This window comes from Phalacrocorax carbo, chromosome 11 (genome assembly GCF_963921805.1).
Source record: "Phalacrocorax carbo chromosome 11, bPhaCar2.1, whole genome shotgun sequence".
NCBI lineage: Eukaryota > Metazoa > Chordata > Aves > Suliformes > Phalacrocoracidae > Phalacrocorax > Phalacrocorax carbo.
In genome coordinates, this window is record NC_087523.1 from 9,522,418 (window position 1) to 9,544,701 (window position 22,284).

At 46.5% G+C, this 22,284-nt stretch overlaps 1 protein-coding gene across 2 annotated transcripts in view; it reads left to right on the plus strand.

Annotated features, from left to right (window-relative positions):
* GPC3 (glypican 3) overlaps positions 1–22,284 on the plus strand; it is a 154,342-nt gene that overhangs the window by 66,303 nt on the left and 65,755 nt on the right. For both annotated transcript variants that reach the window (XM_064462967.1, XM_064462966.1), the window contains exon 3: positions 6,448–7,142. In XM_064462967.1, the coding sequence (XP_064319037.1) occupies positions 6,448–7,142 (695 nt within the window). The remainder of the gene's footprint in view (positions 1–6,447; positions 7,143–22,284) is intronic.

Genomic DNA, 22,284 nt, shown 5'->3' on the forward strand with positions numbered 1-22,284 from the left:
CTGCTGCCAGGGGAAAATCTCTTGGATTTTGTTTCCTTTCTGCTCAATATATTGCAAACCTTTTCCAAGTTTGTAAATAAATATTACCTGCTGTTTGAAAAATTACTTGCGGTTCATCTCACCAGTGGTGCCTGTGGCAGCCAGGCTGTTATTGCAAACAGTTGTTTCTCTCTTGGTGAGCTCTTTCATGTGTCTTTCAGGAACACAGGCTGTTGCAATGAGTCTGAAGTTGTCTGATTCATTGGAGATACTAAAGAAGTATTTCCTTTAGAGCTCACTCACATGTGAATGCCTAAGGCTCCTTTCACTGCTTCCTAGCAGTACTGTGGTGATTGCCGTGTCAGAAAATATTTTGGCGAGCTTACAGAACCCAAAACTTTTAGCATTTCCTTGATGAGCATTTGAATTCCTATCTATGAACATTGCTGGGTTTTTTGGGGGGGCTGAGCATTTTTTGGTTTTTAGGTGTTTGGGATTTTCAAAGGTTTAGAAGCCCTGGACCTGAAGGGGATGCAGCAATTGTGTCAGGACCAAGTTAATTAACCGATGAATTTTCTACCACCCTGCCTGGAGACCCATGTTTCTGCCTCAGGATGGAAATGATTCCCATGGGCTGACGGACCCCCAGTGCCTGGTTCTCTCCGGATGCGATTTGTGTCCTGAGGAGTGAAGGAAGAGGGATTTGCATCAATAAGTCATTTCACAGGCAGTAAATGAGGTTTCACTGTTGGCAGGGAAGTGGCGCAGAGCAGGAAGAGCCAGGGCAGCTCAGCAGGTGAGGTCTGGCTGGGCTGGGAGCTCTCTGGCTCCTGCAGTTATTGCTGTGCCTTGCGCAGGGAGTTTGGTGCTAGGTCCTGTGAGTAGGGACCCTCTGGGCAAGGGGCCTGGGGAGCAAACCTAGGGACACAGGGAGAGCTATCGGAGCCTGAAAGAGGGACTGCAGCAAATCCAGGAGCTTCAGGAGCTGGTTCGCTTGCTGCCCTGGAGCAGTTGCATCCATAAATGAGGTTTATTGAGGGAGAAGGGGCACGTTCACACCCAAAAGGTGTTTGAAGTGTGTTTTTGTACATAGAGCTGGTGAGCAGGGCAGGGAAGTGCTGCGTGCGGTGTTGCAGCCCGGGGCGCTTCCAAGCAGCAGCGTCCTGGGAAAGGTACAGTGAATCACAAAATACATCATCATCTGCAGAGAGAGAGAAATTCAGCTGGATGCCAGTGATCCGTGTTGATCTCAAGGGAGGTTTCTGCTGCATGGAAATCAGTTTCTTGTTTGTTTTACAGTTTGAGATAGTTTCTGAGGATTTGCCACTCTGCCACAAAGTCCCGGAGGACATGGCCCTGAAGCTTTTATGGGGAGAAGCAACATGATGGTGACACCGTGACCTTGTCTAGGATTACTTGCCTGGCTGTCTCCCAAAAAGTAAAACAGGACCTTATCTTTACTAGCTCTTGGCAGTGGAATAACAAACATGTTGTAGTTGCTCTACTGTGAAGATGTATCTTTATGTGGTCAAGATAAGGCTTTAAGTGTGGGGAGGCAATTGCCCAGTTCCAAAGAAAATCTTTTGCAAAGGTGCCAATAAGATCTGGGAGCTCAGCTCCTGACGGGCAGTGGGAGCAGCCATGGTGGGAGCTTCCCTGCTCAGAGAGCACTTTATGGTTGCATTGTTTGTGTGCCCAGAAGTCAAGAAACAGTAAAATCAAAGTTGTAGGTACAGTTTTAACCCCTTGGTGTCCACGTGCTGGGGGTGACTGGATGTCACACAACCTGGCACTTCCACCCCACTGTGTTCCCTTACAAGACGCGCTATGGAAGATGGGCTGCTAGTGCAGCAAGTTTTGCTGTGCGGCTCCCTCATCTTTGGTGTGGCTTTTCCAAAAAGGACTTGTGTGGTGTGCTGTATGATGTAGCTGTCCATGTGGGAAGCTTGTGTTTGCAGGAAAACTTGTGTTTGCAGTTGGCACAGCAATGGAGGGGCAGGCACGAAGCCCACGGCGCGTCTTGGTGTCTGGCTGCTGTGGTGGATCCCGCTTTCCGCTCTGTGTGACAGCTCACACCATCTCCCCATGGCCGTGGTGGTGCAGCAAGGTGGCTCTGTGTGGCTGCAACAATAGCTGCTGTGGTGGTGGTTTTTGGTGAGCTGCCATGGGAGGATGGACCTCCCTGTTCCTGGCAGCAACACCTTTCCAAACATCTTCAAGTTGCTGGTGAAGCTGCACCTGCTGAGCTCTGACCTTGGGGTGCTGGATCGGGGCTGGGTGCTGTCTCTGTTGCTGCTCCAGCTCTGCAGCCATCCTCAGATTTTGGCTCTCGCCTCTCTGGGGGATGCCATGTGGGAATGGCTCACTGGGGTTGCTTGTGCCAGCTCCTTGCAGTTCAGGTGACTGCATCACATAATCTCTTAAATAAACCCATCAAGTCCCAGACTTGGCTGGAGCCTCGGGGAGCCAGCAGGTTAATCCGGAGCAACTCTGGCCCTGGCATCGGCCCCTTTGAAGTAGCCGCAGCTCAGGAGTAAACCCGCCTTCTGAGGAAAGCTGGTGTTTTAACTAAGCAGCAGACTTATATTATCTGAGCCGAGAATGCAGTGATTTCCTTCTCCTGCCAGTAATCCCCACTCAGGGCACTGTTACACTCTTTTACAATTTATTTTCTTTTCTCTGATTGCCAGGTTGCTGTGGCCGTGCAGCTCGCCCTGGGCTGCATTCTGCGGAGCCTTTGCACTTTGAAAGCAGCTTAGTCCTTCCCTCCTGGCCACTGGAACCGGGCAGCAATTCCTTTCCAGGTGTTCCAGTGAGAGTCCTGCTGGAAAAATAATAATAGCCCATGCTTTTCAACTGGTTCCTGGTAACCATGGTCTGGAGTAGAGTTACAGCTTTCATGTATCCTTTGGGAGCCCTGATCAACTGCTCTTGACAGAGATAGTCAGCAGATGTATGGTACCAGTGCCGCATGGACGGTGCTTTGCTGATGGTGCTCTGGCTCACATCCTACATACGGTCCCTTTGTTTCACCCGGGCACAGTATGGTTCTTCCCACCCATCTTGGGATAGAGCACCGTGGTGCTGTGCGTGGTTAAGCTACTCCCAAGTTTTGTCCCTGTGCTGACTGAAATGGCTTTGGAGTACAATTTGTGTATGTGTGCAGCACCTTTAGGTATCTGCGGATGAAATGTGCTTAAGAGCTACCCAGGCAGGACTGACTTTCTGGTGTGGTGGTCCACAGCAGCTCAGGCTGTCGTCTCCCCAAGCCAGACTGGTGGATCAGGGATCTTTACATTTTAGTGCATGCAAAAGTGGGGCTTTTTAGTGGCTTGCTTCTTTTTTTACCCCCTACCAATCATATAAGAAAATATTTTAGAAGCAGATAAATAACGATGTGGCAAGATTGAATTCTGCTGTGTGTATATAGCTATGGTGATGGAGACAGTAAGATGTGAGCGCTGCTCTGCCGTGCAGTACCTTTGGCTGCTGGAGGACGGGTACGAGCCTGATGCTACGCTTCATCAGTGCTGTTAAGGTGTTTACTCTGTTCAGCTAGACCTGTAAACCAGCTGCCTTAAAGTGTGGGGTGTTTTTTAAATATACTTGAAATAAATACAAGATAAAAAAAGATTCAATTGTCCTCTAGCAATAGGATTTTCAGCAATGCCATGTTATGAGCAGGGCAGATTTTACCAGCAGCAAATCCAGACGGTGGCATTTTATAGGGGAGCAGAAGTCTGTGCTGCTTCTGTAACGTGACATCCCCTCCGTTTTCCTGCGAGGGGCACCCGTGGGAGCGTGGGGGACTGACCTGCAAAGCTTCCTCCTCTCTGAAGTGCTCTGAGTCTGGCCGTGGGTCACTTCTGCTCCTGGCAGCTGGGCTTTAATATTCTTGCAGCCAGCCCTTTGTGAGGAATATTTCAGAATAAGCAACTACTAGGGGAGTAGGGTGTGAGAGATATTGGATGTGTAAGACTTTTTTGACAAAGTTTTATTATTTCTTGCATCTATTAATGGGGCAGCAGGAGGCTCCATGTGCTTTTATAGTCCCTGTTGCGCGCTCTAATGGATATATGCAAAGGCTCCAAGGCGCATAAAATAGACACTCTTAGCCAGCTATTATGATAAAAATTATGTGCGTGTCGTGACCTTTAAAGCAGTGGGACTGTGTGTGCATGCTCTTCTGATACACCACTGTTCTCGATTCCTTTCTGAAGCATTTCTCGCCGTAGGAGGTTTGCATAGGAGCTTGGAATATTTTTCTAATCAGTGAAGAGTCTCTGGGCTCTGATGGTAACTTGCAAAGCACAGAGGAGCGAGAAAAGGGAAGAGGGATGACTTTTTCTAAGGGAACTAACAGAGAAGAGGTTAAAGGCGAATGGTGAGGCACAGCATGAAAATCCTGGCATCGTATGCTGTGCTGTCAAAAAAACACTGGCCCAAAAAGTGCTTTGTGCTCTTTGAGGAAAAAGCTATTCTGGTGCTCTTGAGGATAAAGAAGAAAAAAAAAAAAGTTTAGTAATCTATATGCCCTATTTAAAGACACTTTTTTTGTTGTTTTAAAACTTTTAATAACCGTGCAACCAGCATTTGCTTTGCTTGCATAGCCCACACGTTTACCCCGCTCTGTATCGGACGTGCCGTTGTGCCTGGAGAGCTTTGCGATATTCTGCATGGGTGTGAAGAGCAAGATGCCTGCTGTCGTGGTGAGGGAGGCAGGGAGAGAGGGGCTCCATGTCCTTGCACCGCTGCATCCCTCAATCTGTGGTGTTAGGAAGGACTGCTGTCATCTGGGAACGCAGATGGTTGCTCTGGGCTTGCTGGGGCAGTCCTGTGCGGGTGTTGGGAGCTGTGGACAAAATGCTTCAGTGGCATGCCCGGGAGGCGCGCAGGCACCAGATGGGATGGAGACACTATTTGCAAAAGTATATCGGTAATTTCTGCTTTGATTGCTGCTTATGCCATAGTTCGCTGCCCCCCACACCAGCATGCAGAAAACAGCACTGGGTCCCTGTCCTGCCAGGCGTGCCTGCACAGAGCGCACCCAGGAAGTGAGAGCTGAAGCCCTGGAGATGTGATGAGCTCAAAAGCTCTTGAGTAGCGTGAGAGGTTATGCAGGGCGAGCAGCAAGGCCCGACATTGCTGATGATAGCGTTGATACCGAACCCCCGTGGAAAAGCGTCAGGCTACACTCAGCTGCATCCCAGCCTTAACAAATGGGAAAATAACACTTACAGTTTTAAAAATTAAACATTCCCTTTAATTATTGAACATGAATAATTTTCATGCAAATTGAGCCTGGATGTGTGTTTCCAGAGTGACATAGTTGAGAGTGGTTACATCGTGGGGTGTCAGTGACCTGTGAACTGAGAGGCTGTTCATTATTTTAGCATTTTATGAATAGTACCCTGGAGGGTGGGGGACAGGCTGGTAGAGAGAGTTGGCTGAAGAAAAAGACTTTAGTTTGCACTGGTGGCCTCCCCTTCTAATACGTTAACTTGCAGACTGGGGTGTGTGTGGGTATGTTGTCTTTTCATACCTGGGTATGGATATTTTGGAAGCCTCCTGGTGAGGAAGGCTGTAATTAAGGGAATAACTGGGCAGTGACTGTGCTGCTGGAGGCTGTCCTGCTTGCTGCGTGGAGGAGGTGTGGGCAGAAAGTCCTCAGGTCTTTGAAGATGGAGAGGAGAAAATGCACCCTGCTTTTTCCTAGCAAATTGATGGTCTCCGTGTAAAACTTGAGCTTCACAGGGCAGTTTGGCACAACCTGATGTGCGTGTGAGTGGTCCTGGCTGGGCACCCACAGGTGGATGCTGCATCACTGGCTCTCAGCATCATTTTGGACCATGGAGCAGGTCATGTCCAGGGCAGATGAAACATTGGATCTTGCAGCTGAAGTGAGCCTGGTGCACTTGGGAAAGCTACAGCACTGCAGGGGCTTTTCAAATGGCTTTGAGGACACTTAGTGCAGGGTGGGTACTGGGGGTCAAGTCCAAATATCCTCTGTGATTAAGCCTCTATAAATATTTTCATTTTCATAATGGAATGTCAGCATTTACCGTTTCCTGATTTTAAATCCTGTACAGTTTGTCAAACATTTATCTCTCCCTTAAATTAAGTCTCGAGATAGAATTCCTGTTAATTTCAAATCAATATGAAAGGAGAGAAAGAAATTGCAGTCTAGCCCTTTTCTTGAATCAATATTTTCTTTAAAAGCTGAAATGTTAACTAGATCATAGTTTTTGCCATTTTGAAATGTAGCGTGTATCCTAAAGAATATATGCATTTCCCCTGAAAATTGCTGATGCTGGTAAGTTTTGCAGCAGGCACGGCTGCCAGCAGGCGTGGGACCCAAAGCGGGCAGGATGGGACCAGCCTTTGCAGCGGTAACGTGGTACAATGTTATCCTCCCTGTTCCTGAGCTCATCGTCTCTTAATAACTTTTTTTTTTGTTCTGTTTTGCAGAAGCCTTTGAAATTGTAGTACGGCATGCAAGAAACTTCACCAACAGCATGTTTAGGACCCACTACCACAGCATGGGGCCCAGAGCTCTTAAGTTTGTTGGAGAACTTTTTACTGATGTCTCGCTGTACATACTGGGCTCTGACATCAGTGTTAATGACATGATAAATGAATTTTTTGACAGTTTATTCCCTTTGGTTTACTCTCACTTGATTAATCCTGGCTTCCCCGATCCCTCTGTGGAAATGACTGAATGCCTGCGGGCTGCTAGGAGAGACCTCAAAGTCTTTGGTAACTACCCAAAGATGATGATGACGCAGGTATCCAAGTCGCTGCAGGCCACGCGAGTCTTTCTGCAGGCGCTCAACCTGGGGATCGAGGTGATAAACACTACTGACCACCTAAAATTCAGCAAGGACTGTGGACGAGCACTGCTAAAGATGTGGTACTGCTCTCACTGCCAGGGGCTCCTCCTGGCCAAGCCCTGTGCCAGCTACTGTGGCGTGGTGATGCAAGGATGCTTGGCGGGCGTCATAGAGATCGATAACCACTGGCGAGAGTACATTGGGTCACTGGAGGGGCTCACCAAAGGCATGCATGGCATCTATGACATGGAGCACGTCCTCCTGAACCTCTTCTCCCTGGTGAGGGATGCGATTGTCTACGTGCAGAAGAATGAAGGAAAGCTCTCGACAACCGTGAGTGGTTTTCTGCAGTTCCCCTAGCTTGCTGCCACGGCAGGGCTCGGTTGTGTACCACTAGCTCCTCATGTTGAAACCAACTTACGCCCGTCCTCCAACCGAAAAACCCCAAATGCTCCAGTTACCAGCTCCTTCCTCCTTCTCCCCCTAGTTCTATGATTTTAAAACTTTGGGTAGCATTTGAAACTGGTGGTTGCACAGCCTGGGCTTCAGTTACGGGCTTTGCCTCTTTTCAGGTTGGTCAGAGCAGAAGGGTCTGAAGTCATCCTGGCATCAGCTTTATAGCTGGGGGGTGTGAGATCAGGAGCTGAGATGTCCCAGCATCTTCAGTACTCCCTGGGTGCTGTGCTTGCCTCGGGTAGCTCTGAAAGGCTGGTCCGGCTTTCCAGGTGTCCCCTGCCTCCTTTAACATTGCTAAAATGTACCTCCACATAGATGCCAAGTGAAAGCATTTACTGTGGCATCCCCTGCTTCCTGATCTACTAAAGGAGATCTGGTTTTCCTTCTTTTGGGCTGCCTTTAATCCCAGGGATTAGTTTATTTCTTATTTATTGGGAATGACCTGACTCTTTAAAAACACATTGTGTGAATTTCTGAGCCTCCCAAGAAACTGAGACTTTCTTGTTCAGAAAATCCTGCTGCTCTGTTTGAATGCCAAGGACAAATGGACTATGGTATTACAACGCTTGTTTTGCAGATGAGATTTTTCTTGAGACACAATTGAGCTGCTCTGTGCAGGTAGGGTAGAGTTTGGGATGGGGGCAAAGGTGTAGGGATACTGTTATAGTTTCCTTAAAGCCAACAGTGATTAGAATCTGCCACTGTTTCCCTGTTAGCTGCTTGCTCCTATCATTCACGACTCCTGTTTGCAAAAGAACTGTGTTTATGTAGGTCACTGTAGTACTTGCACTGTAACTAACTCGTATCCTTTTTGGGGACTGTGGAAATGTATTGGCTTACAGATTTGGAGCTATGTGGCATTCAGCCAGCAGCACTCTTCTGTGCTGTTTTATGTGCCATCTTTCCTTGGTGATTGCCCTCAACATGCCACCGCACATATGCAGGCTGTGAAATAATGTGGTGGCACCTGGGCGGTTTCACACCCCCGGGTAGTCTGGCACACATGGTGCAAGCTCTCTTCGTTGGTTAGAAGGGATTTAGGGACCAAATCTCCAGTAAGTTGGATTACTTTTGTGTTGCGGTGACCAGGAGGAGGCTGTGGCTGAGGGCTGGGTTTTGGTGCGGGTCACCCAGGCAGATGGATGCAGGCAGGACTGCAGTTAGGGCTGGGCTGCACGTTAGGCTTCAGGATACAGTACAGGACACTGGCTTCCAACCTTTGCGCCTTAGCCCCTTTCTGCAGAAAATCCTGTTCTACAGCAGCCTGCCAAGCGTTTCTTATGCCCCCAGGATTGCAGGGAGGTTCCAGCTGACAGGGTCTGGGGGCAGCAGCTCTGCTGGGCACGACTTCTGCTGCCGTGGAGCCAGGGCAGGCTCTTCTCCTGCTGGTCAGAACCTGTGAACCCTCTCTGGAAGGCAAAGGAGCAGAAGTGTAACTGTAGGTTTAGCTTGAAGTCAGGTAAGATGGAGAATTCATGTTACAGGTGATATTGATGTATACAAGAGAGAAAACACTGCTGCACTCTAAGCTCAGATGCGTTTCCAAGGCAGTAAGAAACAAAACTTACCTCTACATCCAATGTGAGCCTATTTGATCTTGAAAGATTGGTTGACATATTCAGCTGTAAGCCAAACCATCCAATGTATTTTGCACTAGCAGACCTGCCACGCTTGTAGGTGCTAAGGCAGAGCAGAAACATTGCCCTTACAGGATGTATGCCAGGTTTTGCAAGCATGCAACATGTGCATTGCTGTACGGCCCTAAAGGATAGGTGTTTGTCCTCCCATGTCCTCCTTTCATTGGCACAACAATAAAAATGCACTTTTTCTTGAAGATGTCCAGTGAAGGAACACAACTGTCAGTTATATTGTCAAATACTGAGACCTTGATTTGTCTACTGAGAATGCATTTATGGGAGGACAAGTAGGTGGAGCGCTGCTGAAGTCAACACCAGCCATGGCGGGAGAGCTATAACCTGCCCATCCTCTGCCAAACCAGAACATAAATTGACTTCCTTTAAGATAAAAAAATCACTGAGCATTGCAGAATCATTCAGTGCTTTCGTACTTGATAGAGCTGTTTGAATTCATTAGTGCCATACATAGTTAGGTACTTATTTAAATATAAATCCTCTTGATTATTTAATACCTAAGTGATTCTTTTATTTGCTCTGGTGACATTTTTGAGTTATAGGAGTGCAGAGAAAAGAAATATCCAAGCCAAGCAAGTCAATTGTCTGGTAATTGTTGCTAAAGAGAATGGCCACTGGGTTTTTAAAGTTTATTTTTAAAACACTGATGTTGCTCAGCCGAGACTCTTATGTCAAACCTGAGCCCAGAGCAACTTTTTTTACGAATGAAGGTACGACCTGTTCAGTAGAGGAACAGGGCAGTAATGGAAGTGCTGACAATCTTAACGGCAGCATTGCAGACGGCATGACTCTGGTGGCTGGTCTGCATCTGGGATCTGGGGTAAATATCTCTGCCCCTAAGTGATAGAATGCAATTTTTTTTAGCTGTGCTGGAATGAAAGTTTCTCTGTTAAACTTATCAGCACATATTGAGTTTCAAAGAATATACCTGGAAGCAAACAGTTGTATTTACTGTTATCCTGTAAATATGGTTGTTTTTAGACACTGTTGTCATATGAAAGTATAAAATGCCGCAGGAGTTGTCTTGAAAATGTGGGGCTTTGCTCTCACACTGTCTTCTCAGTACCTCTTTTATTACTGACCTTGGCCACCACTGCTTCTGTAGGCAAAGTTCAATTCACTTGTATGTTATTAAGGATAATGACAGGTTCTTTAATTGTCATTAAAATCTCCTAGAACTATGGAAAACTTATCTTCCATGCCTGTAGCGATTATAGCCTGAATAACAACACTACTGCCCTTGCCTGTCCTTTGGGCTTCTTTGGTTTTCCACGGCATTGGTGGCACTTCTGTGGCAGTAGTTTTATCTCCTGGTGTTTCAGGTCCTTGGATGCACTACCCGACCAAGCATCCTTCCTCCATGCAGCTGCTCCTCTGTCCCCCGTGCCACCCGCTCCTCGGCTGGCTTGTGGACATTTGCAAGAGGACCCGGACCCTTTTTATACCTTGCAGCAGACCTGGCTGTAAAGGGCGTGTGGACCTGCGCTCCAGAGGTGTTGCAGAGCCCCCAGCAGGTTTCTGAGGAGCTCTGCAGTCCCCAAGACACGGAGTCATACTGTTGTTAATCTGCTTTTGGAAACTGTGCCTCCAGGCATTCATTTAAATGTAAGCCTCGAGCTAGTGGTGTTCCTGGTATGTAAACAGCAACGCAGAAGAGTGAATTCAGTAATATGGCAGTAGTATCCCAAGACTTGCTTTAAGAGCTAATTTGTCAGCGATGGTGGGTGTTAGGGCTTTATTATTTCTATAATTTGTCTGTTTAAAAACTTCACACTTGAAGTATGCTATTAAAATACTTTATCAAGGAGGCTGAGTCTCAGGGCAGAATGGGGAAAAAAATTCTGTCTAGGGCTATATCTATATTAATTTTGCTATCTGCTACTTTTTCCCTGGCTGATAATTTGCCTAGTACGTTCACCTCTTGTAGATATTTTAATCATGAATGTAGGGAAGAGTGATTTTAGTCAGTCTATTCGTGCTTTCTACCACAAACAAAGGCAGTTGGAGAGGCGCACTACAAATAAACTTTATAAAATATTCAACCCCAGCACCTCTTGAAGTTAATGCTTTCTCTGCTTTTGGAAGTTCAGGAGAGACAATAAGTCTGGGTGTCTTACATAGTTACAGGTGATCTCCTCTGGGGTTCCCTACCTTAATCCAGCACTGTAAATTTATTTTGAAAGGTGGCAGAATTGAGGTGAAAACTGTCAATTTGACACAGATATAAATTTGTCTATGTAAATATTTTCTTCTTAATGCTTTTTTTCGCCCCTGTTAACTCATCAGGGTTTTGAAGCCATCCCAATAGAGTGGGAGACAACGCGCAGCTCATAGCACAGCGAGACACAAACCAAAACAGGTGGGTGGCTTGGGGAGAGGCTCCAGCCATGTGTTGCATGTGAGGAGGAGGATGCACTGCAGGTGTGAGTCATCAGAGAAAGGGATGTGGATGTTGGCTGCGTTAGCTGCTTTGTCCTGCACATCCAGCAGGGCACGTGTCCTCTCTCAGCCCTTTGGGTGCGGGTGGCAGGACTTCTGCCCTTTAGCTGTTGTGCCGTGCCTCTCTGTCGGGACATGGAGCTGCAGCCGCCGATCCCCGCCTCGCACAGCGGGACTCTCTGCTTGGCAGGATCTGTACGTGTTAGCGTAGTCAGGGTCGGGCACAGAAGATACTGCGGAGCTCGTGTGTCTGTAACATGGTTGAATCTGGGAATGAGAATAGGTTGCAAAGGGATACAAGATCAGGTTTACAAGTCTCATAGAAAAAGTACATAATGAAAAACACCAGCAACCCACCACCAAAAAAACATATCAAGAAACTTCAGTTAGTCCAGGCTTGTCAGGCAGGTGTGCCCCAGCCTGGGAACCTGCATCTCTAGGGGGAAATGCAAAGAAATGGGCTGATAGAGCTGCCCAGTCCTTGCTGCTCCCCTTGCAGTCGGTGGAGGTGTGCAGTTCTGTCTGCCCAGTGTTGCCAAGAGTGGAAGGAGCAGGGAGCTCAGCAAAGCATTTTTCCTCACTCAGAACTGATAGCTGAGTTTCTAGAAAATCCTATTAAACTGCAGAATAAAGGTAGCCAGATTTTTGTTGAACCGATCGCACCCATCTGTGCTGAGGAGGGGAGCGGGTTAAGGGAACAGTACCAGGCGGTACAGACACAGGGTAAGTTCTCAGTGTGCTTGCACTGTGAGGGGATCCCTGCTGTTTTACTTCCCTGCAAACACCTTTAAAAGACTGCTCAGGTCTGGGTTAAGTAGGTTATATAGCCATGCTGCTGAGGAGAGGAGGAGAAGCCACAGTGCAGGGCGGGTTTGGTCTTATCCCAAAGCCGGAGTGCTCACTCCGGATAGCACAGGCAGAGTGATGGGTGTGAACCCACCTCTGATGCTGGCCGCGGAAGCTGCCGGGGAGCCCCAGGGAGCAGCAGGGTCAAACAAACTGGACCCTTGTTTGCCCTCAGATTTTTGGGGAATCCTGCTAGGGAGACAATAAGCATGTTGATAAAGGTAACCAGCTACTTTGCTTGTAGCACCACAGAGAAGCGTTGCTCCGTTGCAAATTGGTGTAGAAATTTGCAGTCCCTGCAGAAGTACAGGGATGAAATTCCAGAATAAATAAAGGTACTTTTGTCACCCAGGGATGAGAAGGTCACCTGTCACCATACACAGTGATTCAGTGTGTCTGTTGGCATGGCATTGCCTGTGTGGTTTTCCCTGGATGCTGCCCGGGAGCTGCTTTTGGAGCCGGCTCACCTGGCGACTTGCTGGAAGCTGCTTTGCTCGGTGGGTTGCAGTGGCAGGGAGCTCCAGTGAGTTTTCCTGTCTGCTAATGGATTCCTCTCTGTGCTAGAGCCAGCAAGAGACTTGTGAGAAAAGCTTTGAAATTACAGTGCTGTTTGAGAAGTCATTCCCTTTGAGACACGGAGATCGGTTTCTTTGTACTTTAATGCGGGTTGCTTTCTGTTGGCATCGCTCGTGGGATAGGGGTAGTAGGCTGGATGTACAGCCTCTGTATTTTCAGTTTCTTTATCGACAAAGTTTAATCCTCAGGCTGTTCTCTAACGCTTGCTGGTAGCTAGCTCCATTTTTCACTTAAAGCTGGAAATACAGGTGAGGTTTTGGGTTTTTTTTGCTAATGCAAGCTCAGACCCACTTGTATCTATCCCATGGTGTGTTTATCATGTACTTTTGTTAACTATTTTGTGATAGGTAGTGTAAAGTGCCTGATAAGGCGTGTTAAAGCAAATGTCTATTCCCACTGCAGGATGAAAATAAACCTGATCACCAAGGACAGTATCAGCAATGTTCCTGTTTCTGTGAAGATACCTTGGGTGTATTACAATTAGTATTCTGAGGAGGTTTCAGATATTAAAGATTTTCTGATAGTTGGGGAAGCATATGGCAAGGCGCTGAACTGTAAGGTGTTGATTTTGGTCTAGAAATCCCTACGTTGTTGGCAGCTTGGCTGGCACTGAAAGAATAAGAGCAAAAATTATTTATGCCTGCAGTTTTGCAACTTAGTATCAACAATTTTGATCCAGTGACCTTGACACTCTGCTGCTGGTCTTAAATCTTTGGTTTAATATTCAAATACACAGTAGCAAACTAAGGGGCTGCATCTCATTTTTGGAAGGGACTTTGGCATGGATGCTCTTGACCATCGCTTGCTTCTCTAAGGGAGTGAGGCTTGGAGGTTATTCTCAGCCTTGTGAATGTTTTACCTCTTGTCTGGCCTGGGGAGGGAGGGCATTGGTGTCAGAGTTAATTCACTGCTAACAAGAACTTTGCCTCTAGAGGACAGGGGAAGCATGCTTTCATGGTCTTTGGTCAGCCTTGCCTTTTTTCTGCTGGGGTCCAGCATGGGCAAAGTGGCTTGCTGGTCTCCCCTCCTGCTTGCCCTGATGGCACGGTGAGGCTTTGGGTCAATTTGTCACTGAATTGGATCTGGAATTGGGTCTGGATGAAGTGGGATGAGCGTGTGGGACTGCGCTGGGGAGAGCACGGGGCTGCGCAGAGCTGCTAGGTGGAAGCAGTGGATGTGGCCAGCAATGCTCAAACCTGTCAGCACAAAGCCAGAGGAGATGGCATTGAATATCAACACAGGTTTAATTTAAAATAGCATTTGATTTTGCTTCTATTTGTAAACTTTTATATTGTCCTCTCCTTTTTTGCTCTCCTGCTGTCCTTTTAACTGGATGTGTTCTAGCCTCTGGCATGTTGTGCCATTTTGACAGAATTTGCAGTGATGCTTTTTTTTTTTAATTAAAAGCAGAAGGTAGCTGCTAATGGTGCCCCCTCCCCCCTGAACACGCACGGCAGCACGGGGAGCATCCTTTGACAGCACATTTGATGCCCAACCTAACTTTGCACTGAAGCTCACACAAACCTTTTCATTTACTTCAGTCAGAGGCAGATCGCTCAGCTGGTGGCAACTTCATCCCCACTACTCTGCGGCTTAAAAAGAGGTTTTTGAAGCTGCTGCATTTTATGGGCGGGAATATCATACGGTGCCCACTGAGCCTGGCTTGATCTCACTTCAAATCTTGTGTTGGCTACAGGGCGAGCAAGATGCACACAGGTTGTACCCGGCAGGACGTCTTGTATCTTTTCCGAGCTGAAGTCAGAAAAAGCCTAAAGATCTCGTGCAGATTAATTACTGGTTCTGTGTACCTGTTTGCACATACCGTGCCTCGGCCTGTTCCTTGTTTTAGTGGAGAAGCTGATTTGTTGTGCATCTGTGTCCCAAGCATTTAAAAAGATACTTGGTTCAGAGATTCCCTGACATTAGCACAAAGAGGTAGCAGAGGGAGTGGTGCAGGATATACGGTCTTCACAGTTGGAAATGAGGGTACAGAGCTTTGCAATATGATGCAGCTTTCTTCTCTGCACAGAGAATCTTCTTTTTTTTCCTCATCTCTCTTCTTTCTCCTGGCTCCTATCACAGCTGTATTTGGCAGCTGGATGCTTTGGGATGTAGGAGCAGAGAGCTGGTGATCACGTCATCCAAAGCAGGCTGCGCACATGGCAGGAGGGGGTGAATGGGGGTGTCTGTTCCTTGGCCGCTGGGCTTCAGGCTTTGAAATTTCAAACTGTCTCATTTTGTAATAAACTGTGATGGTCAAGGACATAATGTGAAATCTTGAAGTAGATTGGATTTAAGCAGAAAAAACCTGAGTTTCAGGCTGAACCAAAGATCACAGTGTCAGAAAGTTCCCTCTGGGTACCTTGAGGCTTCTGTCACTTCAGGAGCTGTGGGAGAGGTGCTTGCCAGGGAGGAGCTGCCCCTCCGGACAGGGAGGGCTGGGGCAAAGCCCCTTTGCTGGGGGTGTATTTGCAGCTGAGCTTTACAGCCAAACCTCCTTCAGAGTAAAACCAGGCTTATGCCCAGGGTCCTTACTGAGATCCAGATTTAGTTTACCTGAAGGATTCTACAAGCTGGTGCGTGGCAAAACCAGGCTTTTAGGTCTTGGCTGACCCACCTGGCTTCGGACAAGCCCTCAGAGAAGTAATGTCCATGGCATGAACTGCCTTTCGTCTTATTTAGCTCAGGCCAGACCATCTGTCTGACAAGCCGTTGCCCTCTACACTTGCTAGGGAATCAGAGAGCTGCCTCTGGGATTCTGTCTCGAAATGGGCTGCGCAACTTTGTTTTATCAGAGAGATAAAATTCCCCAAGTATCAGCCCTGGACATGGCTCCCTCGTTTGCTGTCCAGATTGCTGCAGCCTCCTGCAACCTCTATTAACATAGATGCCTTATTAGCAAAATGTATTCTGGTCCATTTCCTTTCCTGAAGATTTTTATCCTTGCTAAGACCCGCAGCTTTGCAACGCCAGACTCATGCTTACCAATATCCATCTCTTTATGCTTTTTACGCTAACCCCTCTTTTGGCCTCATTATCCGTGACTGCAGTTTCCACCAAGACCTCCGACTGGGGTCATTCGCCGGGCATCCTTCATCTTAACCACGTTGAGTTTACTTCCAGTGACAGTAACCCCCGTGAGTGTTGCTGCCTTAAAACTAGAACTAACTCTCCCATTAGCAATGCTGATGAATGAGCCAAGAACAAACCAGAAACTTAAAAGCGACCCTCTGCAAAGCAGAGATAGTGCCCAGAGCTGCCCGGGTGGAGCAGCCGCGTTTTGTTTTGTGCTGGAGAGGGTGAGGGGCTGGGTTGCAATGAGGTTTTTTTGCTTCATTTTGAATTCTCTGCCTGTGTGTGGTGCTGTGAATTATATAATATTTACATCTTATTGTAAAGTGGCTTTGAGGTACCAGGCGTGAAAGATGCCATCTACAAATACATTTAGCTGAAAAAAACCCTTACAACAAACATTTGAGGCAGATTTTTCAGCCGTCTGCTGCAGCAATGCACCCCTCATTGCTGGCAGAGCTCTCAAGCAGTCCCCTCATCCTCTCTGGGTTACAGCAAAATGAACCGGTGGCCTTTTCCATCCCTACCTGTTGTGTTCACCCACTAATAAACCCCCGAGGGCATGGAGCCTGCTCTCGGAGGGTGAAGTTTGCTGCTAACTGCATTATTCTTTCAAAGTCTCATTCGAGCGAGATTAGGCTGCGGAAAGCTGTGCCGATAGCCTACAGCTACTATGGCAGAGTTATTTCTGTTTAAAAAGGGGGGAGAAAAAAAAAAAAAGGCAAGCCAGCAGTTGAGGAATTCTGCAATTCTTTATGCAGGTGTCTCTTTCTAACCTAAACAATTTACACAACTAATTCTCTTCTGCGCTATCAGCAGTGCTAGAGGTGATGCTCTTAGGCACTGACCTGAGGAGGGTGAGTGAGCCTGGTGGTTAGTGAGGATAATTTGGGGGTGACTGACCTGCTTGAGTTATTTCTCTCTAAAGCTTATTAACTCTTGGATTGCACGTATTGATCTGTATCACTGTACAAATAAACTTTATGCTGCTGCTCTCCAGAGCACCCGAGAGCAGGTATTTCCATAGATATCTCAACTGCCTGCGCTGGTACTTAAGCCATCCTTCCTCTCTCTCCTCCCTGAGGGACAGCCCAAAAAGCAGGGAGCAGAGGGTGCTTGAGGACAGTGGGAGCTGCGCGAGGTGATGCTGGGATGGCTCTGACCAGCAAAATGGCACCAGTAGCTCAGGGCAGATGGGTCTGAAAAGGTTTGTGTGGCAGATGCTGAAAAATGTCCAGAACATCTCTGAGCCTTGCTTCGCGCAATTCCCATTGCTGGTTAGGCGCCAGGAAGCTCTTCAGTAGCACTTCCTGCCTGAAGATTTTGGTGCGAGATTTTTCTTTGCAGTGAGTTGTGGAAATGCCCAGCTTACAACTTGCAAGGTGAGTGGAAAGTAAAGATGATGCACAAAAATGCGTTAAAAGTATTTAGGTTTTTTTGTTGATCCTATGATTCTCCCCCCTCATTTTGGAACTGTTGCATATCAATTTACTGGAATCCACTTCTCATAATCAAATTCTTGTCCTCAGTTTGACGACGTTAATATAGGTATTGTGATAAAGTCGGATTCATTTCATTTCTTTCTGCAAACAGCCTATTGTTGAATGAGTCATTTTAATATATTAATCAGGCATATAATATAGCATTGTAACGAGGTTAAAAGTGCACACCGATTTCCATTATAAAGATATTCTCAATCAAGGAGAAGCTAATCTAACGTTGTAAATCATCCCATAATTCAATTGTACTAACCGCAGCACATGTAAAAACAAGACGGGTTACAACAAAGGCTCAGAAAGCCCTGAAGATATTTGTATCTTTATAGAAAATAATTATTTACATTTTCAATAAGTCTGATTTGTCTTTGGGAAAAATGTAATTCCTTTATCATGAGCAAAAATCTAATGGGAGTCTTTTTACCTTGTCTGCTATGTTTTGGGCAAATTATCTTGGTGCTGACCTCTAATTGGATTAGGCTAGGACTGACTGTCAGGGGAAAAAAATTAATATGGATCTGGTAGCTTCAAAGCTAAGAAAAAATCAACAGATGATATAAAAAGATTAAAAAAAGGAAAAGAAAAAAAAAAGAACACAGGGCCTTCCTGAGCCCTTTTTTGGTCTGGGACGGACTAATGTTTCCAGCAGCTAGTCTCTGCTGTGCTGAGATAATTTTACCACTTTCCTTTAATAACAATTATTACGCTTCTATTTTAGGCTTTGCCTGGGGAGGTCCACAGCATCGCCGTGGGGAGGGTCTTGTGCACCCCTCGCCAGAGGCTGGGTAACACGCTGTGGGGTTGGGCCAGGCTTAGCTGGAAAACAAGTGGTTGTAATTATTCTGCTGAAACTTATTATGCAGCTTAAAATCCGTTGAAATAATTTGGTGGACTTTGGTGCCACCAGGCTTGTTGTTTTAGAGGAAACTGGTCTTTGGAAAGAGAAAGGTGGATGGAGGGAGCAAAAGGTGGCTGCTGGGGGGAGTTATTCCTATGGGGAGGTTAAAATAAGTAGGGTTATGGTCCTTTGTACGGGGTGGGTGACGGGAGGAATGACAGGTACTGAACCCTTTGGGGTCAGAGGGGTTTTCCATTCAGCACAGGATGGGAGGAGGGCATTTTATAGCCAAAAATACTGTTAGTGGTGTCAAAACCTTTGGGATGGTTTTGTTACAAGTGTTTATTGAAGTATAGATCTGAAAAGCTGCATATACTTGTGAGCGTGGTCTGTGTAGGTTGCAAAATGAGCATTGCTTTTTACCTGCTTGTTTCAATATCACCAGTTAAAGCAGAGTTAGCAGTAAGCCTTGTGTGCTCTATTTTATATAAATATTACACTTGCTGTTAGATTGGTGATAGAGAGGGAGAGCTAATTAAGGAGATGGGATATCATCAGTAGATTTTTCTTCCCTGAGATTTTATGAGCAGTAATTTGAAAAGAGCCATATTAAAGTCATTGAGGAACAAGTTAATGCTGCGTTTCTAAGAATATTGCCCTTCTACTCAAAGATTATATTCAAGAATAAACAGTGTACAGTAGCTAATTGCTAGCTGACACATTATAATGGCTTTATACTTCTAAAATTGAATTGGTCTGGTTAAAAAAAAAAGTCATGCAGTAACTTTATAATTATTTAACGATGTATTTCTCAAAGAATAATTGAATCTCTGCTCGGGGCTGCAGGGAGGAAGTTGGACTGGTAGGTATTGACCACATTTGCAACCCAGCTGACACGGCTGCTGTTAAATAACCTATTACAGGCCCTGTCTCCAGCTTGCTGGCTTACATTCCAGACTGATGGCAGGTATCTGTTTTTCCTCTCTAAATTAAGCTGCTAGGAATTTATTTCTCTCGGATTGTTCCTTTCCGTAGCGCCGTAGGCACAAACACGGTGCGATATTAAAACCCACAGAAATCTGTGAAGGAAACCAATTAACTCAGGGAAGGAAAATAACAAGCACACGGTGCTTGCCTGGAGCCATCGTACTGCCTGGCTTTGCCTCGTGCTGTTTCTCATCGCCTCAGCCTCGCCAGCGGCGGGGACCTCTGCGGGCAGCGGGGCTGCCCCGGGCTCCGCTTCCTCGCTGCTGGCAAGACTCGTCTTCTCCAAGGGCCGGAGCTTGCAGCCTGTGATGAACCTGGTGCTCTCAAAGGGGTTATTTTTTGCTTACTGCTGCTCTGCAACAGGTAGAGGTGCAGAAAGTAATTTTTTTTAAGTTCATGGTAGAAACTGGTAATCCCTCAAGCCAATTCCTTGCTTTGCGTCTCAATCTGTTGGGATGGAGTAGGTTTAATTGCCTCCAACAGGAGGGTCTTCTAGGAGCCTGCAATAGCAATTGTGCAAGTATTACAGTATGCACAAAGCACAGTTGTATAATTGCAATGTATTTAGCATCCTTAGCAGAAATGGGCTTTGCTACCTTGAGTCCAAATTTTATGGTAAGTCTGATGATTCAGTGCTAATGTTGAAATCCTCTTTTCCCTGACTTTCCCAGTCAGTTGGCCTGGCTGTGTCCGAGCCCTGGCTGGGTCACCGGCCGCCTGCTCTGTGGTTTGCTGCCGAGGTCTGACTGTAAGAACTGAAATACCAAATTCTGTGTTAAATATGGAATTAACAAAACATTGGAGGGAAACACTGACTTGAAAAGTTGTGCTTTAATTGAAAGCCATGGATTATGGAGGCAGAAGGAACAACTGTGATCATTTAGTCCGACTTCCTCTCTACCTATAAATAACAATAAACAGCCTTTTGCTTAAACACAGAGCAGCTTTCTCTGGTAGATTAAACGCTGTGTTCTGGGGATGCCAGAAAGGAGAAACATCTTGTTTGCATTATTTTAGGTAGGTTTGAAAGGGCTTGACTCCAGCTGAGGTCACGGTTCCTTTGAGGGAAAGGGCATCCTGCATGGTGGAGAAGCTGGGTCAGCGCAGGGGTCGGGGACGTGGTGGGACACAGCGTGGAGGTGCCTTGGGTGCTGCGGCATATGTGTGGGACACCAGGCATGAGGTCCTCCTGGGGATAGGGTGACATTCCTCAACAGGAGCAGTGATGGAAATGCAGTGGTGGTGTGCAACTGATTTAGGCTATTTGAACGCTGACACAGCAGGGGAGAGTGCAGATGGGGATCATCGAGCTTTAACAATTAGCTCCAAGGGTTGCAACTCTTGTGCTCCCCACTGCTCTTCTGAGCTGCTGCACCCACACCCTTATGCGTAACGTGTAACCATGTGATGCATCAGACCTGCCAGCTCTTGGATCACCTCTGTTTCACCAATACCTGTGGCTGCATGGGACTCATCCTGCTCCTTGCCCTGAGGAACCAGCACCAGTTAGCCCTTGGGTCATGCTGGGACATGGCAATCGCCTTGGGCAGCAGCTGGGGTCTGTGAGAGCGACTGTGCAGTTGGCTCCTCTTCCATCAACTCTTGAGCCCTCTCTCATTTTTCTCTTGGTTGGTGGTCAGAGCTGTCTTTGCAGACAAGAAATGAGGCCAAGGATGGTGCACCCACCAGTCTTCCATGGGCCCCATGTTTCTGCTGTGATGCTGAGCATCTGCAAAGTGTCTTGTGATGCTCTATGTGAAGGATGTGATATAAAAATGAAGTTATATTTCCTTCTCAAAATGCTTCCTTAATGCCTCCTTGGTCTGCAGGAGTTTGAAGACCTGGCCTTCAAACCAGGTGGTGATGGTCTCCAGCGTGACCTGGTCGGGTAGCTGCAGGGGTCCCTGAGCATTTGTAGCGCACGTTTGCAGCATGTGCTGGGCGTCACCGCAGGTGCTGGTGTGAGAGGCATTCTGTTATTCTAAGCATTAGTGTTTGTGTGCATTTTACACATTATAGCGTTGCATTATTTAAAGGTAATGCATTATTAAATGCTCTTCTCATCGCGGAGAGTAGGTCACTTCCCGCGATTCCTGCTGCTCGGCTCAAGTGAGTTAGGATGTTGTCTCTTATGTAATACTTGCAAGGTGCCATCTGAATAATGGAAACTGTAATGCTATAGAGCTGATTAATAACATTTAGTACTCCATTAATGAGGAATTTTAGTGAAATGTGTGTAGAAGACATCTGTGTTATCGTACTCACTTTGCTCCTTCTGCTCGAGTGCCTGGAACCAGAAGAACAATCATTACTTAGTTAATAATGATGTGTTTCCTAAAATAAAGGCTTGTAAATCCATTTTTATGCCCATAATCATATTTTCCACTGTGAGAAGAGTGAGGGAGTGGGGAATTGTCTCTTTCCCATCTTCCTGACAAAATGTATATAATGATTACAAGCATATAATAAGTGTGTTTGTCCTAGCTAAATGTTTCTTCACTTCGGTTAATCAGCATTCGTTTGAGAGTGTGGCGTGCAGTTTGTGGAAGGCGATGCAATCACTGGGGTAGCGTGGCAGATTTAAATCAGTAATAAAAGCCCTGGGGAAATTAACAAGACAAAACATTAACCACAGACTAAACATTAACATATATTAGCATTTTTATTACACCTGTAGAAAGAGTAAATGTGCTTGGTTACTACTATTAAAAAGTTTATGTTCTATCCCACATCATCGCAATGTATGTTCTTGGTTTAAGCCCTTTAGAATTTAATTAAGCAGATTCCTATAGCAGTGCTTGACTAATAGACTTCAGGTTCACTTTACGGTGACTTTGAAGATAAAGAATGCATTTGTGTCCCATTTATAATGCTAATAATACATGTGATGTTTGGCAGAGTAGGTTGTGAAAAAAGAATTGGGGAAGAAGTACCAGTGCAGGCAGCTGCATTACTGAGCCTTACTGGTCAAACTGGCTTCCATCCTTGAATGACGTGCAGGGTTTAGTGGGCACCAGTTGGTTCCTCTGAAGGCAGCATGTTCTGTTGAGGTCTGTGGTCGTCTCTTCCGTGCATACCATAGCAAAACACCCTTTCAGAGGCTGTGTTCAAAT